This window comes from Rousettus aegyptiacus, unplaced genomic scaffold, assembly GCF_014176215.1.
Source record: "Rousettus aegyptiacus isolate mRouAeg1 unplaced genomic scaffold, mRouAeg1.p scaffold_m13_p_1, whole genome shotgun sequence".
Classification (NCBI taxonomy): Eukaryota; Metazoa; Chordata; class Mammalia; order Chiroptera; family Pteropodidae; genus Rousettus; species Rousettus aegyptiacus.
Window position 1 is genome coordinate 108904414 of NW_023416284.1, and position 23700 is coordinate 108928113.

The following is a 23700-nucleotide window of genomic DNA, read 5'->3' on the forward strand; positions in this document are numbered from 1 at the left end:
ACTTATTTGTGGACTTTACAGGAATATTAATAAACTAAACAGTGTTTCTCATCAGTACCTATTTTCTTTGTTTAGTTACTGTTAATCTGTTTGGGGTGCTATAACAGAATACCATAATCTGGGTGGTTTATAAACAACAGAAATTTATTCTCAGTTCTGGAAGCTGAGAAGGCCAAGATCAACAAGCTGGCAGATTCAATGTCTGATGAGGGCCCACTTCCTAGTTCACAGATAGCAGACTTTTGCTGTGTGGCAGGGGTAATGGATCTCTATGGGGTCCCTTTTATAAGGACATTAATCCTATTCGTGAAGGCTCCACCCTTATGATCTTGCTATCTTCCAAAAGTCTGCCTCCTAATATGATCATGTTGAAGATTAGGATGTCAACATATGAATTTGAGGAGAAGACAAAATTTCAGTTCTTAACAGTTACTATACCTTTTTCTTTCCAAATTAGTTTGTGTAGCAGTGTGGAAAAACCACCACATGAGGACAGTGACCAACTACTTCATAGTCAATCTTTCTCTGGCTGACGTTCTTGTGACAATCACCTGCCTTCCTGCTACACTGGTTGTGGACATCACTGAGACCTGGTTCTTTGGACAGTCCCTCTGTAAAGTAATTCCTTACTTACAGGTAATTGTTTTTGACACTTTTTTTGGGGGGGGGGTCAAACACAGAAACTACTGAAAAAGTATCTTCGATTATAGTCGTGGTGTTCTGTTAAGTTGACTAGTGAGCTAAGAAAGAAGTGTATTTACCCTAGAAATTGACAAACTTATGGAAAATAATACTTGAAACTTTCTGGGTAAATGAGTTAAGTTCTGATGAAAATAAAGCAACAGAATCATTATTAGATCCCGTACAAACTGTTTACTTCTTTGATCTCTAATTTTCTGATTACAAAATAAGAAATTTGAACAAAGTGATGATTGAACCTCTTTCAGGCTAAATAATTGAAGGCTATTTGTTTTTATAAGTGGGTTCATTTTATACTGAGAAATTAAGTGCTATATGATCAAAGCAGTACAGTAAACAAGTTTTAGTGTAGGTTCTGAATTAAACTGCCAGGTTCGAAATCTCTGTTCTGCCATTCACTGGTTGTATGCTATCAAGCCAAAAAATTAAGCTCTTTGTGATTCATCTATTTTTAAAGGATAATGATTTTAATTATAGCTGCTTCTATTGTTGTCATTAGTCTACTTATATAATTTATATAAATCACTTGGCATAGTGATTACTCTTTGGAAGATGATCTTATAAAAAACATAGTTTGCTCTCAGTACATATGTCATCATCATCATCATTAGCTGTTTTATTGCTGAGCAGTGAAAGCAGCTTTCCTAGAACTAATTGCTCTATAAAAAGTTAAGAACAAATATTTTCAGAAAGTAATTTTATGATCGATTGCTCTAAAATCTTTGAAAAAAAAATTACCAAGCTAGTGGCCTTAGCCATAATACTCAAAGACATGGGTTCCTTATAGCAATTGGGTAGTGAGTAAAATGGTGGCCATTCCCTACTGTGTTCTCATTCTCCATATCCCATATCCTCTCTCCATCCCTCAGTCCAGTCTTCTAAATGGTAATCGTTATATTTGGAGGAAATGAAAACGTGCTCCTAATTAAGAAAATTTGGTGAAGGTAGAATAATTGGACATTGACAAGCAAAAAAATGAATCTAGACACAGACCTTAAATACACTTTACAAAAGTAACTCAAAATGAATCAAAGACTTGAATGTAAAACCCAAAACTTTAAAAATTCTGGAAGGTAACATAGGAGAAAATCTAGATGACCTTGGATATGTTGGTGATTCTTTAGATACAACACCAAAGGCATGATCCTTGAAAGAAATAATTGATAAGCTGACTTTTTAAAATAAATAACTTCTGCTCTCTAAAGGACAATATCAAGACAATAAAAAGACAAGCCACAGGGGGAGAAAACATTTGTAAAAGACACACATAATAAAAGAGTCTTATCTAAAATATAAAAGGAACTCTTAAAACTCGATAATAAAAAAAAAATCCAATTTTAAAAAAATGGGCCAAAGACCTTAAAGGCACCACACCAGAGAAATTATACAGATGGCAAAAAACCATGTGAAAAAAATTTTCTTATCATATGCCATCAGAAAAACCCAAATTGAAACAATAATGAAATACTACTACACCACTATTAGAATGTACAAATTCTGGAACACTAGCAACACCAACTGTTGGTGAGGACATGAAGTAACAGGAACTCTCACCCACTGCTGCTGGTGAGAATGTGAAATGGTATAGCCACTTGGAAGATGGTAGTTTCTTATAAAATTAAACACAGTCCCACTATATGATACAGCAACTGCACTCTGATATTTACCCAAAGAAGTTGAAAACTTATGTCTACACAAAAACTGCATACAAATATGTATAGCAGCTTTATTTGTGATTACCAAAACTTGGAAGCAACTAAGATGTCTTTGAGTAGATGAATGGATATATAAATTATGGTATATTCAGACAATAGAATGTCATTTAGCACTAAAAGGAAATGAGCTAGCAAGCCATGAAATGATAGACACCTTAAATGGTTATTACTAAGTGAAAGAAGCCAATCCGAGAAAACTATATACTGTATGATTTCAATAATATGACATTCTGGAAAAGGAGAAATGGTAGAAAAGATAAAAATATCAGGGTTGCCAAATACTGGAAAAGAGGAATAGACAGAGCACAGAAAAAAATTAAGGCAATATGATGATAATGCGTAATGGTGGCTACATGTTGTTACATATTTGTTCAAACCCATAGAATGTATAACATGAAGAGTGAACCATAAGGTAAACTATAGAGTTTGGGTGATTATGATATGTCAATGTAGATTTATCAATTGTAATAGATGTACCACTCTGGTGGGAGATGTTAATAATAGGAAAGGCTATGCGTATGCGGAGGCAGGGTGTATATTGGAAATCTCTATATTTTCTCCTAAATTTTGATGTATCTTAAAAGTATTCCAAAAAATAAAGTCTTAATAAAAATCAAGGTTGGGGGAGACCACAATAGCTCATTAATAGAACTTATATTGATTAGTCTTTCAGATATGAAATATTATAAAGATATCTTCAGCCCAATAGTTCTTCAATGGTTTCTAATAAGGAGAAGTGATAATCATTTAGGTCAGGTATTGTTGATAGAAATAAGTGAGAAATGCCATGGAAGTTATAAGCTTCATTATAAACATTAAGTTTAACTATGAGGTTAGTTTGTGTCAGTTGGCTGAAAACCATGATGGATAACAAAAATAAATTGCAGCATAATTTTTTGAGAGAAATAGTATATTGAGCAACAGAGAAAAACATCCTCATAAAAAGTCAGTAAGAAATGGGTCTTCTGGTATTGCCACGGAAACACTGGGGAAATCATAATGGCAGAGAATTCTAATATTTCACCATCCCTGTGGTACTTCCAGCGAGCTTTGTATTTCTCTTGGTGCCAATAACCACCCAGTGGAAAATTTAAGGAATCTCCTTAAGTTTCAAGATGGCTTTAGTTGCCTAGAATCTTCTCTTTGCTGAGAGAAACTATTTCATGCTCTCTCCATGAAATAAGACTTCCTGATGGAGAGTGGAGCAATAAGGGAGGGGTGTCTCATCCTTTGGCAGGTGCGGTCCTGCTCTAATACACAGTGATACTTTTCTACAGACTAGGTACTCCAGATTCTCCTATGAGCACTTGAGGACAGACTGAAGGCAGTGTGAAACAGGAGTGATACAGGGTATTGGTCTTTCTCAAAGTTATTGACAGTATTTTTTTCAAAGAGCACAGCTCAGCAGGTCCTACAGTTGAAGGAGCATCTTCACCTCCTGAGAGATTCTGCTTCTCTGTAAAGTGTCCCACCTAATCAACTCCTCAGCTGATCCTCTTCTCCATAGGCCAAGAAGAAAACTACTGATTAACCATAAGATCTGAGTCAGATGGAAAGGACTGGATCTGTTCATTACCGCATTCAACATTACTTCTTGATGGGAAAGTTGTAATTCACAAAAATATTGGCACCCTGGTAAAACTAGTATCTCCAAATTCTTGCAATATTTATTGCCTATTATCCATACATTTTTCCAAATGGAATGAACAGTGTTAATGGTCAATAAGCTTATTATTTAAATTTAAGTGGTTTTCCTCCTTAGTTGTAGTATTCAGACACTGATGGCTTTTGTTCCTGTGTGATACTTATGCCCTACTGAATATTTAAAAGTATATTACAAAGTGCCCACCCCAATTTTCAGATTATTTGGTTGCATTTAAGATTCTTTGGACATATAGTTTTTTTAATGATTTATAGGTTCTTTTTCTTCTAAATATAATACAATACAAATTTTAGATGGGTGGGTGATATAACACATTGGCAAATTCTCAAAATATAAAAAATCAGATCAATAATTAAAATGACACTTTTTTATTTTTAATAATTCTACAAATCCAAGACCATTAAAACTTTGAGCTATTTGCTGAGTAATTATCATGAATTTCTTAGAAAGTTATATTTTATTTTTCTTCTCACACTTACAGGAGCTTTGGCTATTTTTTGAGTGACTTTTTAAAAAAAATTACAGAAAAGGCTCTCCACATAAAATGCCAGGAAAAGAGGAACAAAAGCCAAATGAGATGTGGGTGGTAGGCTCCCTCACTCTCGGTCACATGTTACCACCTTCCAACCTATTAGTGCCTGTCATCCAAATCTGTGATATGGCAAAATTTCTGTTTCTGTCGTAGATCTCTGAGATCCTTATATCATATCTATATACATGCATTAAACAGATTTATTGTCTACCAAAAAAAGTTTCCAACATTACCTTGGCCACAGGGTGCCCTTAGTATGGGTCAAGCACCTGACAAAAGAAGTTCACATCATCTCATTTTACTTCATTCACAACATTTATAATCCTCACTAGATTCATGTCTCAATGATTAACCATTGGGTTGATTTGAGCTGGTATCAAAATCTAAATGGAAAAGGCACCCCAATGTACACTCCTAAAAGTAAAAAAACTGCAAAAAAAAAAAAAACCCACAAACTAGTTTATAATAACTTAGGATAAGATGCAATTTTGTATCTTCCCCCAAGAAAATCTTGTAAATGGATACTAGTATGTATTATACACCAGTAAATATAATACTCACACAGTAAATATTCAATCACTAATTTCAAAGGGTCCGTTCAATGGATTCTACTGTTAGATCAACCATACAATCATATTCTCTCACAATGGCACGTAGCAGAGAAGGCTCACTGAACTTCGGCTCACTGTTGGCACTGGATGGTAGTCTTTCAAGTGAATTGTTTTAAATTGATTATTACTATCTAATAGGAGAAGGAAATACTAGAAATGGCTTTGTAATTTGAACCATGCTACTTCTATTCCATTTACCCACATTGATTAGAATTAATGAATAATAAATCACTGCCTCATTGAACATTTTTCACTTCTAATTTCTCAATTGGATAAAGATAGTCCTGGCACAACAACTATGAAAAGTCAACTGTCCAGATCTAGACTGTCACAATTCTATTCACAAGTTTACAACAGTATCGAGGAGCCCCAGGTACTTGGCATATTTGGAGGAAAGTAATGGAGATTGGGAAGAGAAAGGGATTATTTTGGAAAAGAGACTCGAACGTACTTTAAGGCAATGCCAAGGAATTCCCAGGACTCATCAACCAATCTAAGCCTACTCTGATAAAGTTGAGCTCTTTAAGTTATATTTAAAGTGAAATTAACCTTCAAGAATTTAACATAGTTTATGACTTTGCTTCTATTTTCTATGACTATTCTTTACTGAAAAGTAGTCAGTTCCAATTAAAAGCTAGAATTCTCAACTTGAAAATGGAAAAGAAAACTCGTAGTACAATCATTATTATCATTGCCAGAAACATAATAAGTAACAACAAACACACAGTATAGGACTAGGCTTTTTACATCTCAACTGACTCTCCCTATAATTCCATGGTTGGGTACTAGTATCATGCAAGATCACATATTTATCAAATGAGATCGAATTTATGACCAAAAAACCAGGTTGATTTCAATGATACTCTGCTGCCTTTCCAGAATCCAATCACAATGACAATAATCTTATCCTGCAATTTCACTGACTTAACAGAAAAAAATAACAACTACACATTAGTCCTGAACCTGGAAAGTGAGTGACTCGACATTGCACAGCTAGTTAGCTGGTGAGAGAGTGATAATAGATAGGTGATCCTTTATCCTTAGCTCAGAGCCATTTCTCCTGTGCTTTGCTGGCTCTTAGATCCCCTTTATTCATATACACTAATAGTCAATGCATCAATAAGGAAGGTCCTGATGTAAGAAGCAGAGATACCTGCCCTTCTCCATATTATGCGATCAATACAACTAGGAAAGAAAAAAGAGAAAAATGATTCACATCTATTACCTTAGATTGAGGCTTTCAACTATTCATTAATTCAAAATATATTTGTTAAGTATACAAAAAACTGTGCCACATACTGGAAACACATTGTGAGGGGGAAAAAAAATAGACTAGCAATTTTTCCTGCTATAGAGCTTTGCTCAAATAGAGAAGACAGATAATAAATGAACAAAATAAGTGTATTATCAGTACTGAGAAAAAAAATAGAAGTTTGTAATAAAAAAAACAGAAAAGATAATAAGGCTTAGTTTTAAAGACAGGATTTTGAGAGTGATATCAGAAGCAATGGTTCATTTAATATAGGAAAATACATTAAATATAATTGCATAAACTGATCATGTAAGTGTAGGCATGCTTAACACATTTTCTTACTATTTTCTTAAATTTCCAAGTTTAAGTATCATTTGTGGTGCTATTAATTTTATAGAAATCTGAACTAGGTGAGCCTATGTGAATTTTAGAGTTCAGTTGCTTTTACCTGCTATGAGCAAACTATAATAAGGAAATACATATACAGAATTCTCTTTTAACATAAATCATGACTTTCTTTGGGTGCAATATATTGGAATGGAACTGATATACAAATAGCCTTTGTTGTTTAAAGATAAGAAATGAGATGCCCATAATTCAAAAGCACTAATTAAATGCAATTGCAATCAAACTTCTATTTGATAATTTAAAATAAAGACAAGTCATATTACTCTCTATAGAGTGTTCCGGTTCAGACTACACATACTTTTTTTTCTCATTTGAAGATATGATTTTTTCTATCAATGAAAAATTTTCAAAACAAAATAATAAGAGTAATTATTCAAGGAATGCCATATTATAAATTAAAATATTTGGCATAAAAAAGGTTATAATGTTTTCAGTGCACCTTTTTCATCTTTAATAGGCAATATGTTTTTTTTTTCTAATATATTTTTAATATTATTTTTGGCATTTTTTTTAATAGAAAGCACTGCATGAAATGTTTTTTGGCAACTTTGAATATGGTGTCTTTTGTGAATACTTTTTAATAAGGTAAAAATATTAAAAGTGGTCCATTTAATACCTGATGCCTCTCTTTTACTGTCTTTTTTTCTCTAGACTGTGTCAGTGTCTGTATCTGTCCTCACACTGAGCTGTATTGCCTTGGATCGATGGTATGCAATCTGTCACCCTTTGATGTTTAAGAGCACAGCCAAGCGGGCCCGGAACAGCATTGTTGTCATCTGGATTGTCTCTTGCATTATAATGATTCCTCAGGCCATTGTCATGGAGTGCAGCACCATGCTCCCTGGCTTAGCCAATAAAACCACCCTCTTTACAGTGTGTGATGAGCGCTGGGGGGGTAAGTAAACTATGGCCCATGAGCTGACATTTATATTATAGTTGCAAACTGAAATTTTGATTTGCGTAGCCATTGTAAAGCTGGCCTTGTACATTTCATTGGCATTTGTTAATATAGTTTTGCAATATCATGCAAATCAAGTTGAAACCCAAAATAGTTTTACAGAATAACTCCACCTATTTTGGTTTTTCAGAAATGTTATGCATTATTACCTAGTTTTCAAATAGGGGATGAAAGGAGGAGCTTATTCCAGAATTCAGATCTAGTTATATTAATTTTTCTTAAATTCTCCACAACAGAAAGGACTCATTAATATAAATCTGAGTATGAATTCTGGAATGATTAGCATTTTATAAGATGATACAATGTTATATTGCCTCGTGTCAAGTTCCCTAATGGTCTCCAAATAAAACTTGAATTTTTTATTTTAAAACTATATCCAATTTGAAATATAACTGAAATTGAGTATGTGGATCTATGCTGCTCTCTGAGTCAAATTATCTACATTTTCTCTGTTCATAACATATTAAATGATAAACTTTATCACTGACATAATTATTATGTAATTTGAGAATTATATTAAGTATGAGTCCTTTTGTTTTCCAATATGATATGTGTGTGTATGTGTGTGCGCGCGCGTGTGTGTGTGTGTGTATAAATTTTTTTTTTTTTAAAACAAGCAGAAATTTGGAGGTCTTATATTCTTTGATTCAAAACACTTAGTGACAGTGTTTTAGGTTTTCTTTAACAGTGAAAACACTTCTATCAATGCCTGGTGATGGCACAAATCTGAACGTAGCAAAGAATGACAGGAAATAAAATAATCCTGCATTTCAACATAGCATGCACAAGTTACAAATTTATCGCATGAACTTTGAGGAAAACCATCTGTTCTCGTCTGGATAAGAATGTAATAATGGCTCATAATTATGGAATTTAAACATTAGGAAAGCCTTAGTTTATTCGAAAGCTATGCATTTATGCATATTAGAAAATGTATCAAATAAAAAATAAAACACAGTGCACTCAAGGGATTATGAACCTGTTATTGTTAAGTGTTTAAATCTTTGAATTTATGTTAATCCCTACCCTGGTACTTTTATTGGAACACCAAAAAGAAAAAAAGTCAGTAACTGCAAAATTAGGCATACACTGGGATTTTTCTATATGTTATCCAGAGACCTATAATAACTAAAGTTCATTATTCATTTTTTCTATTACCCCAAATACTAAAAATTTTTGTTGTTGTTGCTGCTGAGCTTTACCCTTCTTTTCTGAGTGTGAAATGTCCCTTAGACAAAGCATACTTTGGACAAAAGTTTACAGAGGAAGTGCTAATGTTTTGGCAAAGCATTAAAGAAAAGCAGAATTTCTTCAGATGAGGGAGAAGAAAAAGGGTGTTTCAGAAAGCAAGAAAATCCACAAAATGGGTACCATCACTTGAAGAAGAAAAGAGAAAGGTCCGAACTAGTAGTTTCTGGAATGTAGGGGTATGCAGTCATGAATTGTATTTGGAAAGAAGGCGGGTCAAGGACCAATGGCAACATATCTCTTATGTAATTGCTTTATAATGAGTTATATTTGGAAAACAGTCTAAAGATCTCTTGGTTAGAATTCTTTAGTTAATTCATGATTAAACTGAGTCATAAATTATTTGCTCAATATTATGAAGCAAACAAGTACATTTAAATCTAAGTTTTCAACTCAAAAGTTAGATGGTAATTAGGTAAAATATCCACTTATTAGCCAATATGTGTCAGTAATGATTTATCTAAATGTTTTGGTAATTAGTTTCACATGTTTGTAGGCTGCTTTTATAAACTTTTCTTTTTTTTAATGTTGCCCTGAATAATCAAGTAGCATAATTCCAATTAACGAAAAATTTATAAGGCTAGGGGATCTTGTCAGTAATTATGTTTAATAGCCACATCATTTTCTAATCACCTTTGAGCAATAAATAGGTAAAACTCATTTCAACCTCAAACATTTTTATTATTTAACTCTAGCAGGGACATTTCCATCCCCCCCCCCCAAAAAAGGAGCAACTGTTATTTAATAACTTCAAATCTAAACTCAACTTTTAGAAGCCATTTAAGAAAACTATTTAAAAATGATTTTACATTAGCCCATAATTACTTAAAGGCTAAAATTAAATGATACCAAATTAAATTTCATCATCTTCAAAATCAAACAATAAGATCTATGAAATTAGCTTTTTAAATATTAAATAAAAATGTTAATCACTTAATGTTTTCAAGAATAGAAAAGAATTCAAAAATGATTCTTATCATTTTACTTATTAGACTTTTATTTATTATAATAATTTTTATATAACATGAGCTTTATTAAATATTTAGGCTATTTATAAGTTCATTTTCAACTTAAAATGTTAAAACTTGGACACATGTGTGATAATCATGACTCAAAGTCATCATAGAAAATTATATTTTACAGTGTTACTCCTTAAAATTTAAACATCTTTAGAGTCTAAATACCATTTAGCCTGATTAAAAAAAAAATTTGTTGTGAAATAGCCTTTCTTTGAGTTTAATTCATGAACCATGTTTCTTCTCTGTATCCTAAGTCAATAATGTAGTTATAAAAAGCAGATCGTAATATCATAAGTGTCTTATAACCAAGATTACAGTATGGAAAAAGCCGATAAACAATGTGATCACTTGATTCATATCTATCATATCACATTTGGGAAATTCTTGAAAATGTTGTCACATTCATGGTGCAAAATAACTGAAAACTGTCTTACTGAAAATAATACTAAAATGATGTACTATTCTACAGATAAATTATTTATACAACTTATTATATTTTTCTTTGCCTGTGACTTGATGCATATTATAAAATGTGTTTTAAACACCAAACTGTTATCACAGCGAAGGTATCCATAGCTATATTTTTTTTGAAAATTGCCTACCCAAATCTACCTTTCTCTACAAACCATAAATTTTGGCAGGCACACTTGACACTCAGGAAAAAATAAAATGTATGAATATTTATTTAAATAATATTAAATATGTTCATTGCTTCAGTCATATCAATTCATACTAGTAAAATTTAAATTTTTTTTATAGTTATATCCATACTTTCTTGATTGCATGGTTTATAAATGCATAATTTCACGGGATGGATCCAATGAAAGAAAAGTAACTTTCTTTTTGCACTAAATCAAATATATAGTTGCCTCACTGTTTATTCATACAACGATTAATGAGCATGTACTATTTGTCAAACATTGTTTTGGATACTGGAAATTCATAATCTCTCTCCTCTTGGATTTTATTGCCAAATTGTTCTTCAGTGGTCTGAAAAAAAAATGGATCCTTCTTTACAGCCAAATTAAGTATGGCATCTGGCCTACTATTAGATTTTGAAAGTTTATAAATATGTGTGTATGTGTATTAATAGTAATATTTATTGAAAATATTTTTAGGGAGAATATAATAAAATATATTAAAGATTCAGGTAAACTTTAATGAATCCATAAATTTTGAAAAGACAATCTAAATTAAATATTTGGGAAATTATTTACTTGTCCATTAAATCCTCGACAGGTGTAACATGAAGTTTTTAGATAATTAGATTAACAATTTAACATCTGACCTTAACTCATCTGAGAGAAATTAAGTTTTATCTGTCTAATATATGATATTATTCTTTAATCTCTGATTTTAAAACCTAAATAAAGATCCTTATTTGTTAGTTGGTATATACGCAAGAATTTATTCAGATATGCCTATTCATCAGTTGAGTGGAGACACCAATTTTTAATGGTTGTCAATCTTCAAAATGCTATTTTCTGATTTAGGTAAACTTTAAGTGGGACAAATTTCATGTAGCTACATTCTAGGCCATATATGAATGTTTTGAAATTTATTGAAGACATGTTCATCAAGTACAGAGAGACTTCAAAGATAGTTTCGATATTTACAAATTAAAATTTCAATAGTATTTCTAGGTTTTCAATTAGCTTAGACTCTAAACATAAAATGAGGAATTTAAGATTATGATGTTTCTCCAATTATCTATAAAAATCTTTTTGTTGAAACAGTCTGTCCTACCTTAAAGTGTAATTTTGCTTGATCAACTTTTCTCTGTGTGGGTGTTCATCATCATAATATGAATTTGCAAGCCAATTACATATTTTTCCAATTCTTTATAAATATGCTGACTGCTGACTGCTGGACGGGCTTTCTTTCTCATCTATTTTAAACACCAAACTGTTATCACAGGGAAGATATCCATAGCTGTATTTAAAAAAAAAAAAATTACCTGTCCAAATCTACTTTCCTCTACTTACTCAATTTAGTCTGATGCAGACATCAAGGATTCACAGGTATGTAAGCTTCAAAGGTGTATTTTTTTATGTGGGAAGCTCATGTGACACCTTTTTCAAAACAAATAAAATTTCAAAGCCTCTTTGGTGCCTGGAAAGTGCTGAAGTCACTCTTCAGTTTCTTTGAAATTGGCTCACCAAATTCTGCTCACTTCAAAGGGAAAGGATGTTTATTATTCCTCCAGTCAGGCTGTTTGGTTTCTATCACTTTTTATGTAACTGGCCTGTTTTACAGGATAAACTTGAAAGGAAGTTAGAAGCTGATGAGCTATGTGTGAGCCACTTGGGCCACTGAGAAGCTAAAAATGACACCTCAAATAAGTCTCTTAGACCTAGCAGCAGATGCACCCTGACGTCTCCTCTGAAGATTAAGATGGAGAAAAACATCTATCAGAGAAAGAAGACAGTTTAAGAAGGAAGAATAAGGAGAATATTAAACTCAACCAACTCTAAAAGATAAGGTTATGGAATCAAGAAAGTAGAGAGTATTCAACCCGCAGATATGTTTAAAATATATTTAGTAAGAAACTAATGATTGTTCAATCAACATTATTGTTAGTAGGGTCATCATCACAATTATTGTTAGTTAATCCTGACTATAAATTGCCCTTACCACATTTGATTACGTAACAAAAATTCATGCTTCTTTCTATATGCCCTTTCTGAGGTAACGAAAAGAATAAAATGCATGGAGGTGATAGCGTTCACTATCAATGATAGTATGAAACCAACCCCATTGCCAGTATCAAAGTCAAAATAATGTATGTAATTTTTAGAAGTGAAAAAAAACCTCTTTGTTTTGTTAGCATTTAGTTAGAATTATATTTAATTATTGCATTTAATATTCATGAAATTCATTTTCTGTTTTCTGTTTTACATTTAAAAGTAGTTGGATCACTGTAATGTATTAAAATATGATTTAATATATTATTTAAAGTAGGGGTCCTCAACCCCAGGGCAATGGACCAGTACCAGTCTGTGGCCTATTAGGCATCAGGCCATAGAGCAGGAGGTGAGTGGTGGGCAAGGGAGTGAAGCTTCATCTGTATTTGCAGCCACTCCCCATTGTCAACATCACTGCCTCAGCTCCACCTCAGATCATCAGACAGATTCTTATAGGAGCATCAGTCCCTGGTTCCAAAACTGTTGAGAACCGCTGATTCAAAGCATTTAAAAACTCGGTAATGAACATATTTTAGAAAATCTAAAAAAAAATCGATGTTAAGCCATTCATTAAATGATTAATTGATCTGTAATAAATGTTTAATTAATGATAGGTATCACTTGTGTACATAGAATTAAGTATAAATAAGAAATGAGTGTAATCCTAGAGGTGCTTATGCCTAGTGAGATAGATATTTAAAAAAATACCCATATTGATTTAAAAATTATCTTTAAAAAAGCCCTAGAAATCCCATTTTTATTAAAAATGAATGCATACATACATATATACACACATATACAACATACTTAAAGAGGAATTTTGTATATGTTCTAGTAAGTCAACAAAAACAATCATTATCAAATGTTTACTGTATTTATTTTTTTGAAATTTTTCCACATTTGAAGGTACAGCTGAAAACAGCTTACCATTTCTCAGGAAACTTACATTTTAATGGGAAAGAATCAACTGAGTTTACATGCTCTTTTAATTTTGACAAAAGCATTAGTAATTAGTTTTGATTGAGTCATGTCCTTTTTTACAAATGCAAGTAGAGGACAATCCAAATTAATTTTCATTAAGTAGCCACATTTAATTAAGACAAAACAGACTTTTTAATAAATGAACACTTGACTTTGGATAGATTGTGGCAGTACAAATTAAGAAATGGCCAATTATTCCTCTCTGAGTACATTAAATGAAATTAAGATTTCACATTTAGTATGTGTACATAAATATATATATGAGCAAATATAAATATTGTAAATTACTTTTTGCTTTTTTGTATATACGTGCCAGTAAATTCGTATAGAAGGTAAATGTAGGTAAATGTGTACTCTGAAGGCAAAACATTGACAAAGTTATCTTTTAAAAAATCTATGAATTATAAGATATTATTATTTTGACTTTCATTCCAGGTGAAATTTACCCCAAGATGTATCATATCTGTTTCTTTCTGGTGACATACATGGCACCACTGTGTCTTATGGTATTGGCCTATCTGCAAATATTTCGTAAACTCTGGTGCCGACAGGTATGTATTTCGAATAATTTTCTTCTGTTTTTCTTAGGATGTACTTAAAAACAAAATTTCAGAGTAGATTGAACCAACATAGTTATGCTTAGCAAAGGATTGTGTATTCTTCTAAAATAATGAGGCTCTGACCATGGCAATATGATTTGGCATTTTTTAGGGTGATATTTAGGGAACGTATTTTTTGAACTGCCTCAATAACTTTAAATTTTAAATATCTGTGATTAATTGACAATTTTTGACTAGAACTAATAATATAAATTTTACTTTTTATAAGAAATAATGAATAAATTGCTTTTAAGGATTCCTGAGACTATACGTAAAGAACATTATATTTTTGATGAGATTTATGTAATACATTTTATTTTATGAGTTAAATCTCCAACTTCAAAAATTTTTTTTCTTAATAACAGTAGAAGAACGAAGCAAAATTTAGAATTTTAGAAACCATATTTCTGATTTGGGAATAATGGAATTTGTTAGATAATTCCGCTCTGTCAGTGAATGTATTCATTCATGCAGTTGTTCATTCACCAAATATTTACCATATTTCTTTTTGCCTGCATGTCTGATTAAAAGCTAAAAGCTCCAGTCTATGTCATTGATTAATTCATAGTCTACAGGAGGGGAAGAGTCAGATCCAGAGTGAAAATCACTATAATAAATATAAGCACAGGGAATCAGAAGAAGGCTTAGTGGAGGAGGATCTAATTCAGAGCAGGTAATATTTAAGCTGACCAATGATGATTTGTAGGAAATCACCAACAAACACAAGTAGTGGTTTCTAAAGTTACAGACTAAGAGTATAGCTCAGTCTCTTACTTGTTAATTTTATCTTAAAATGCCACGTTACTTACAGATGTATCTTTCTTCTCTCTCTTGCTCTTTCTCATGCATGCTCTCTCTCTTTCTCTCTCTAAGTTACTGCCAGTACTTTGAGCTTACCAGGCTTGTGGAGAGCCATGCCCTTAGTCTGTTTGTTCTGATGTATTTTATCCAATTAAAAAACTTATTGGGTCATTTTAATTGATTAAAAAAAATTTCATAAAACTTTTTTTATTTTTTTCCTGAAGATGAATCTTAATTTGGGTCTTCTTCAACCTGTGTTATACAAAGCAGTTTTTAAGACCATCTTTTACTGGTTGGATATGATCGACAGTTACATTTTTCAATCTTATGTGTCCTATAATTTCAATTTTTTTTCTTTTCCTCTATGTTTTCAAAGAAATAATTTCTTTCATGACTTTATAAATGCAGTCGGCACCAATACTTATTAGCACTCTGTTCCCAGATCGTTTTGGTATGTGTGACTACTCAAGGTCTAGACTGAATGGTAACAAATGTGTACCATTGTAAAAGGTAAGTGGTGATTTTACACATCTTAATGATAGTATCCTTAACACTCTGATATAGCCATGAAGTCAATCCATGTATTTTTGGGTATTTAGTATTTAGTATTTGGTGACTATTATCATACTAGTCAGTTTTTGCTAGGTTAGTCAGCTGTGAAAAAATAAACTCCACAAAATATGTAGTTTCTATCAACAGTTTGTCTCACTCAAGTTCCAACTCAATGGTGAGGATGGGTTGTGACTATGCTCCACTTGTCCTCTTATTTCAAAACTCAATCTGAAGAAACAGCACTTTCTAGAACACGCCATTCTGGAACTGAAGAGAAGGGCAAGAAAGTTTGAAGAAATATGAAATGTCTCTTAAAATGTCTGCTTTGAACTGGCATATGTTATGTCTCTTCACATTTCATTGCTCAAAACAAGCTATGTCGTTAAGCTTGACCATAAAGAAGGGAAGTATTCTTTTCTCACAAAAAGATACCGAAAGCCAAAGGGCATTGGGGATTTTATAAGCTGGAGAGTGAATAATTGGAAGTGATATAGTACAGAGAAGTCAAAAACATAGACTCAAGGTCCAGACTGTATGAATTTAGGTCCAGATTCAACAACTATTGAATTTCACCAATTATTTAAATTTCTTAGTCTTTTATCATATTTAAAGTGGGGTTGAATAGCATATATATGACAGTGAGGTTAGAGTTAGATTAATTAATTCATGTGCTTCGAGCATAGTAAGTATTCATTAAATAAAATATTTTAATAGTATACGCTGTTATTCAGATGTTCAACTAATTTTGCTTATATTTCTAAAATAATACACATATATGTTCAATTGGTATATGTGACTACTTTCTTTTTTATATATTTTATCTATTTTTTAATTTTTCAATTACAGTTGATATACAATATTATATTAGTTTCAGGTGTACAACACAGTGATTAGACATTTATATAACGTATGAAGTTTTTCTGTGTTAGGTAGAGCTGCTGTGTCTCCTGGTCTTAGTAAAGTGACTTTATGTAGTAGGTGTCCTGTGCAGCCCAGTGGCATACTCTCCTTGGTCACGAGCCAGGTGCTCCAGGTGTGTCCCTTGTGTGGATTGTATGTGCCCTCCTGTTGTAGTTGAGCCTTGATTGCTGTTTCCACATTAATGAGGAGAACTGACTCTCCAGCCGATTGGTTGTGAAGACTGGCCATGACAAATGTGGAGGAGCTGTTGTGTAGGGGCTGACCCTATAGAATAAGATTTGCTTTACAGGGCTCTGGTGCCTTCCTAGTCTTCCCTTTGGGTATGTCTTTTGTAGGTGGTTGGGTAGTGGTATGATGTGGTCTGAAACTGGCCAGAAGGTGTGTTGGTTCTGGCACCTCTTTGGAGAACCCCTGTTCCATGTCTAGTTCAGCCGCAGCCTGTGCCTGGCCTAGGGCCACTTGGTATAAGCTACAAAGTTATCTGCAGATGATTGCTACTTGTGCTGGGCTTAGTGGTGCCGAGGAAAAGCCGGCCCTTAAACCAAGGCCAGCTTTACCAGTGCTGGGCTTGGGGCTGCTCAGCAAGAGGTACAGGGCACACCAAAGCAAGATGCTGCTTATTTAGGGTTTGTGAATTTTTGATAGATTTTAAGAAAATTCAAGGCATGAGCCAAGGTAGGTTGTTTATATGCAAAAGCCACTGGAAGCGGCTTCAGTGGGCCTGCAAGCTGAGTGAGGCGGAGTTTCAGAGAATCATCAGGGCAGGGCGACCTGTGTTAGCCAGGTTGATGGAGACTCAGATATGGCAGTGCCTATGCCTGCACACTCAGAGAGGGAAGGACTCCACAAAGAAACAATGGATTTCACCAGCATTCCTGTCTGGGAATGCCCCTCCTGCCCTCACCCTGAAGCCAGACAGCTCAGTTCCTCCCCATATGTTCCTGGTGCCTTTCAAGCTGCTGCTCCAGCGCTGGAGATCAGAGCAAGTGAGTCTGTTAGCAAGTAAGTCCACACATAAGCCTTTTAAGAGGAATGCTTGGGACTCCAGCATCCCTTCATCTCACTCAGCCACAGTCTCTACTGGATTTTGCTGCCAGAGGTTGTGGGGACTTCTCTTCCTGGCACTGGAGCCCTGAGCTGGAAAATCCAGTGTGGAGTTGGACCCCTCACTCCTCAGGGGGGGCCTCTACTTCCATTTCTCCTGATTTTTTACTACTATACATGGGTGTGGGACCAGCCTATTCCATGTCTCTCCCCTTCTACCAGTGTTTGTGCTTCTTCTGTATGTCTTTAGTTATAGGACTTCTGTTCAGCTAGACTTAAGGTGATTCTCAGTGATGGTTGTTCTGCAGGTTAGTTGCAATTTTGATGTGGTTGTCAGAGGAGGCAAGCACAGCATTTACCTACTCCACCATCTTGACTAGAACTCACTACTTTCATAAGTAGATCTCTTTTGTAGCACTTTTAAATGACATTATCATGAATTTTTATTTGTCTATCTCCTCTACTCCATTAAGTTGAAGACAGTACATTCTTACCTTCATTCGTACTCTTCCAGTTAGTACATGCTTAGCTCATATCAGTTGCTCAATAAATATTTTATAAGAAAAAGGTGAGTAAAAGGATAGGAGAGAATGCTTACAAAGTTTAGACAGAGGAGAAAAAGGAGAATTCATTTCCCAGTCACTCAGAAAAAAAGTTCAGAGGAAAATTAGAATTTGAAAATTTCCTGGAGAAAAAGCATTTAATGGGCAAGTAGGAATAAAAATTATTTTAGATTCAGACTAGAAATGTTTAGTCTTAAGAGCATTTACCAGTTTTATATTTTTACTGATTAGTATGCATTACATATAATAGATTCTTATATTTGCTATTTTCACTTATTTACAGATTGACATAAATTTAAAACTCCTTGGTGGTACCTGAATCTTTCTTATTCATCACTATATCCCCAACTCTTAACATTGTACATTGCACAATGAAGTATTCAAAAAAATTTTGTTGAATAATTGTATAACTACCAAACCCCAACCAATTTACTTCCTTGTTATTTAAGCTTATGTTTCTTTATTTCTCAAACTCTAAAAGAAGTTCAAAATTGTATTACAAGTTTAGAAATAATCCACATTCCTTTGATGAATTGTCCTGGTTAGTACAAGCCATATGAATCAGAAGATTTGCAGTAAAATGCCTTGGCTGTGAAGTTAAAAACATTTACAAAACATATTGAAATAGAAAATGGAAAGTTCAGCTGAGTTTGCTTTAGCAGCCACTATAAAGTAAATTACCCCCAAATGGGCGATTTTGTAAAATTCTGCTTGAGCAACTCTGAATTTCCAACTCTTAATGTCTATAAACAGAATTCCAAGGCATTATGTGTGCCATAGGCTAAATCAAGGGAGCCATCACATGGAGGGCCAGTCCTGTTTGGTCATATTACAAAGATGCATGAAATTTGTTGAATATTTTGGAGTCAGTAAGTATAAGATAATTAGTGAGCAAAGTGTGTGTCCTTGTCTGACTTTCCCAAGAACTTTATCCCCCAGTAAAAGAATTATCCAATGCTTTGCTTTAATCAACAACTTAAATCACCGATTTGACAGTGCAATTCTGAGAATTCTCTCAGTCTTAAAATCCTAGACTCTTCTCTAAAACTCTTCTTTTTAAGATCTGCTTATTCTTAGTTTACTTAGCCCTGTGTGTACCTGTCAGCTTTCTTTCCAGTTCTAGCTCTCATATAACTCAACATTTTAATCGTCATGTGGACTCCTGTTAATTCGTTTCAAAATATTTATTAAGCAACTACTATGTATCTTGTACTATGTGAAGAGCTGGGGGTGAACTTTGATAGATGTTTGAGTCTGAAACTAAATTTCAACTTTCCAAGTTTTTTCCAACTTTGAAAGACCTTTCCTGTCTCAGCTTTTATCACAGCTTCCTCTAATGATCATTACTGTTCAGCAGTCTTCTAAGAGAACTTAATATAAGGTGATGACAAGTCAGTCTAGTATGAGAAAATAGATAGAAAATTGTGATTACAGAGACATAATCAAAAGGCAGTAACTCAAGTCCACGCATAGAAACAAAGAGCATCAGTAAAGGTGACTACGTAGGTAAATATAAGAGAGAATATAAATGTATTTTCATTTGTAATTATTTTTTCTTTTATTTGACTTAAAAGATAATAATGTGAAGCAATAATTATAAAACTGAAGATTAAGCTTATAAAGATGTAATTCAAAGGCAAGAGGAAGGAACGATACCATATTGGAGGAAAGTTTTTGCATACTATTAAAATTAAGTTGGCATTAATCTATTTTGCTGTCTGACTTATTTCACTTAGCATAATACCCTCCCTTTAGATTTATCCATATTGTCACAAATGGCTAGATTTTATTCTTTTTTGAAGTCTGAGTAATATTCTTATCCATTTATCTATTGATGGACATTTAAGTTGTTTTCATATCTTATTTATTATAAATAATTTGTCAGTAAACATAAAGGTGCTTTTTAAATTAGTGTTTTGGATTTCTTTGGATAAATACCCAAAAGTAGAATTGCTGGGTCATAAAATAGTTCTATTTTTAATTTTTGAGGAACTTTCATACTGTTTTTTACAGTAGCTACACCAATTTATAATCCAACCTACAATGAATGAGGGTTCGCTTTTCCCCACATTCTCACGAACACTTGTTTTTTGTTGATTTATTTATGATAGCCATTCTGACAGGCGTGAGGAAGTATCTAATTGTTTTGGTTTGCATTCCCTGATGATTAGTAATGTTGAGCATCTTTTCATATGTCAGATGTTAGCCATCTGTATGTCCTCTATGGAGAAATGTCTTCTCAGATCCTCTTCTCACTTTTTCATCGTTTATTTATTTATTAATTTATTAATTTTATGTTGAACCATATGAGCTCTTTATATATTTTGAATATTAATCTCTTATCAGATATATCATTTGCAAATATCTTCTCCCATTTGGTAGGCTGCATTTTGTTGTTGATGGTTTATTTTGTGGTGCAAAATGTTTTTAGTTTGTTGAAGTACCCTTTATTTATTTTTGCTTTTGTTGGCTTTGTCCTAGGAGACATGTCTGAAAAATTTTGCTAAGATTAATGTCAAGTGGAATCTAGAAAACAAAATAAATGAACAAACAAAGCAGAAACAAACTCACAGATAGAGAACAAATTGATGGTTGCCAGATGGTTGCCAGAGGAATTAGGAAAAAAGTTGAAAGAGATTAAGTACAAATTGCCAGTTATAAAAATAGTCATGAGGATGTAAGGTACAGTATAGGGAATGTAGTCAATAATATTGTAATAACCTATTGGTGTCAGATGTGTAGTAGACTTATTGGAGTAGATCTTATTGGAGTAATCACTTCATAAGGTATATAAATGTCTAATTACTATGTTATACATCTAAAACTAATATAATACTGTATGTAAAAAAGTCTTAGCTATTAAAAACTTGTTACAGTTGTAAATTTTGTTATGTAGATTTAAGCACAATAAAAAAGTCGATTTTAAAAAACTTGGCATTAATCTAAATAGATTGCTTAAATTTTTAATTGTATAAAAAGAAGATAATTAAAATGATTTACCAAAAAAAACTATTTAACACAAAATAAAGCAGCAATGGAGGAATAGAGGAACAAAATAAAAATAATATATATATCTGCACTTAACAACTGAAATCCACAATATGCAAAGCAAAAACTAACGGAATTAAAGATAGACAATTCAACAATAATAGTTAAAAGTTCTAGTACTCTCTCAGTAATAGGTAGAAAAACTAGACAGAAGATAACAGGAAATAATCACAAGTTAGAAATACTTTGAATGAAAGTGAAAACATAGTATATCAAAACTTATAAAATGCAGTAAAGAAGCAGTTGGATAAAAATTGACAGCTATAAATAGCAATATTCAAAAAGAGGAAAGGTCTCAAATCAGTGACATAACATTCTACCTTAAGAAATTAGAAATAGAAAAAATATTAAAGATCAAAGCAAATAGTAGGAAGGAAATAATAAAGATTAGAGTGTAAATAAAGTACAAGAAAACAATAAAGTCAATACAACTGAAAGTTGGTCCTTTTATAAGATCAGAGGTAATTACAAACATTTATTTCTCAAACTCAAAAACAGAACTTGATACTTAAATTAGCCAAGAAAACAGAAAATTTTGATTACTAAAATCAGAAGTGAAAGAGAGAAATAACCACAGACATTACAGAAGTTTTTTTAAAAAGCAAGGGAATAGGGTGATACTATGAACTATTATTGTATGCCAACAAATTAAATAATAGAAGAAATGGACAGGATTGTAAAAAGACACAAACTACTAAAATTGAAAGAGAATTAGAAATATCTGAGTAAACCTACTACAATAGTAACGAAGAAACTTTCCACAGAGAAAAACTTAGAGAGCTTCAATATTGAATTCTATCAAATGTTTAGAGAAGAATTAATACCAAGCTTTCACAAATTCTTTCAAAATATAGAAAAGAAGGGAACACTCCCCACCTTATTTCATGAGGTAAGAATTACATTGTTATTAAAACCAGACAAAGATATTGCAATACACTATAGATTGATAAACTTATGAATATAGGTATTAATATACTCAACAAACTACTAGCAAACCAAATTTAATATATAAAAATGGTTATACTTGATGACCAAACTGAATTTTGCTTAGCAATGCAACATAAATTTAACACATGAGAATCATGTGTTAGGTAGGCGGGGGGAAAAAGTTAAGTCATTTATTCAATTAAAATTAAATAAATAAATAGATAGATAAAAGTAAAAAATCACACGATTATCTCAATAGACCCATGATGATACAGCAACTCTGAAAAACAGTTTTGCGGTTTCTCAAAATCTTAAGCAGATAATTACCACGTTACCCACCAATTTGATCTCTAAATATATACCCAAGAGAATTGAAAATGTCTACACAAGAAAACTTAAATATGGATGTTTATAGCAGCATTATACATAATAACAAAAATGAAAAAGTAACCTAAATATCCATCAATTTATGAATGGATAAAATAACTGGTATATGCATACCATTTTTTTAGTTATAAAAATAAATGAAGTATTTATTTACCCTTCAACATAGATGAAACTTGAACACATTTTTAACTGAAAAAAAAACAGACACAAAGGACCACCTATTATTTGAAACTGTTTACATGAAATGCAGTGTATAGGCAAATTTGTAGTGCCAGAGAGATTTGTAGTTGGCAGAGGAGATAGAATGGGGCAGTGGAGAGTGACTGCTAATGGGTTTGAAGTTTCATTCTGGGGTGATTTAAATGTTCAGGAATTAGATAGTGATAGTGTAATAATTGTATAACTCTATAAATATACTAAAAAACCACTTAATTATATCCCTTTAAAGGACGAATTTATGGTATGTAAATTATATCTCAAAAATCTATTTTTAAAAAAGAAAAAATGATGAGTTTAAAAATAAAATAAACATGGAAAAAAATTCTTTTAGAAAATTCTCCTACTGAAACTGTAGGGAAGGAGAATAAGTTAGACACACAATTTGACATTTTGATGTAATGAGAGTATATAATGGGACCTATTCAAAGGTTGTTTATGACTATAAATTTTAAGGTCCATACAAAGAAGTTCAGAAGCATATGAGGAACTATTCTGTGAAAACCATATATTGGATCCCAGAAGAGAGGGGAAACCAATTTCTACCAAAAAAAAAAAAAAAAAAAAAAAAAAAAAAAGGAGCAAGAGCAGGAGGAGGAGAAGAAAAACAACAAATCTGGAAACTGACAAGAGACAAGAGGCATGGGATGGGGGTTAGGGGTGGTGGTGACTGGATCAGGGAGAGCGGTTGTAGTCTACAAGGGCTGAAAGTGGAACTATTTATTGTGAGATAAAGTCAAGAGCTGGGGCAAAGAAAATAGTTATGATCTTCATCATAAAACTTAGTATGTATATCTAAACTCTGAAAGAGTAGTTCTAGGGTCAAAAAAAGTTGTCAAGAAGTCAGAGGTAGTGTCCGGTTAATATGGTAG

At 32.6% G+C, this 23700-nt stretch overlaps 1 protein-coding gene across 1 annotated transcript in view; it reads left to right on the plus strand.

Moving 5' to 3' along the window:
- The window catches only part of HCRTR2 (hypocretin receptor 2), a 107954-nt gene that overhangs the window by 70934 nt on the left and 13320 nt on the right, over positions 1 to 23700 (plus strand). Inside the window, exons 2-4 of the mRNA XM_036218946.1 lie at positions 458 to 636; positions 7532 to 7775; positions 14206 to 14321. Of these exons, the coding sequence (XP_036074839.1) occupies positions 458 to 636; positions 7532 to 7775; positions 14206 to 14321 (539 nt within the window). The remainder of the gene's footprint in view (positions 1 to 457; positions 637 to 7531; positions 7776 to 14205; positions 14322 to 23700) is intronic.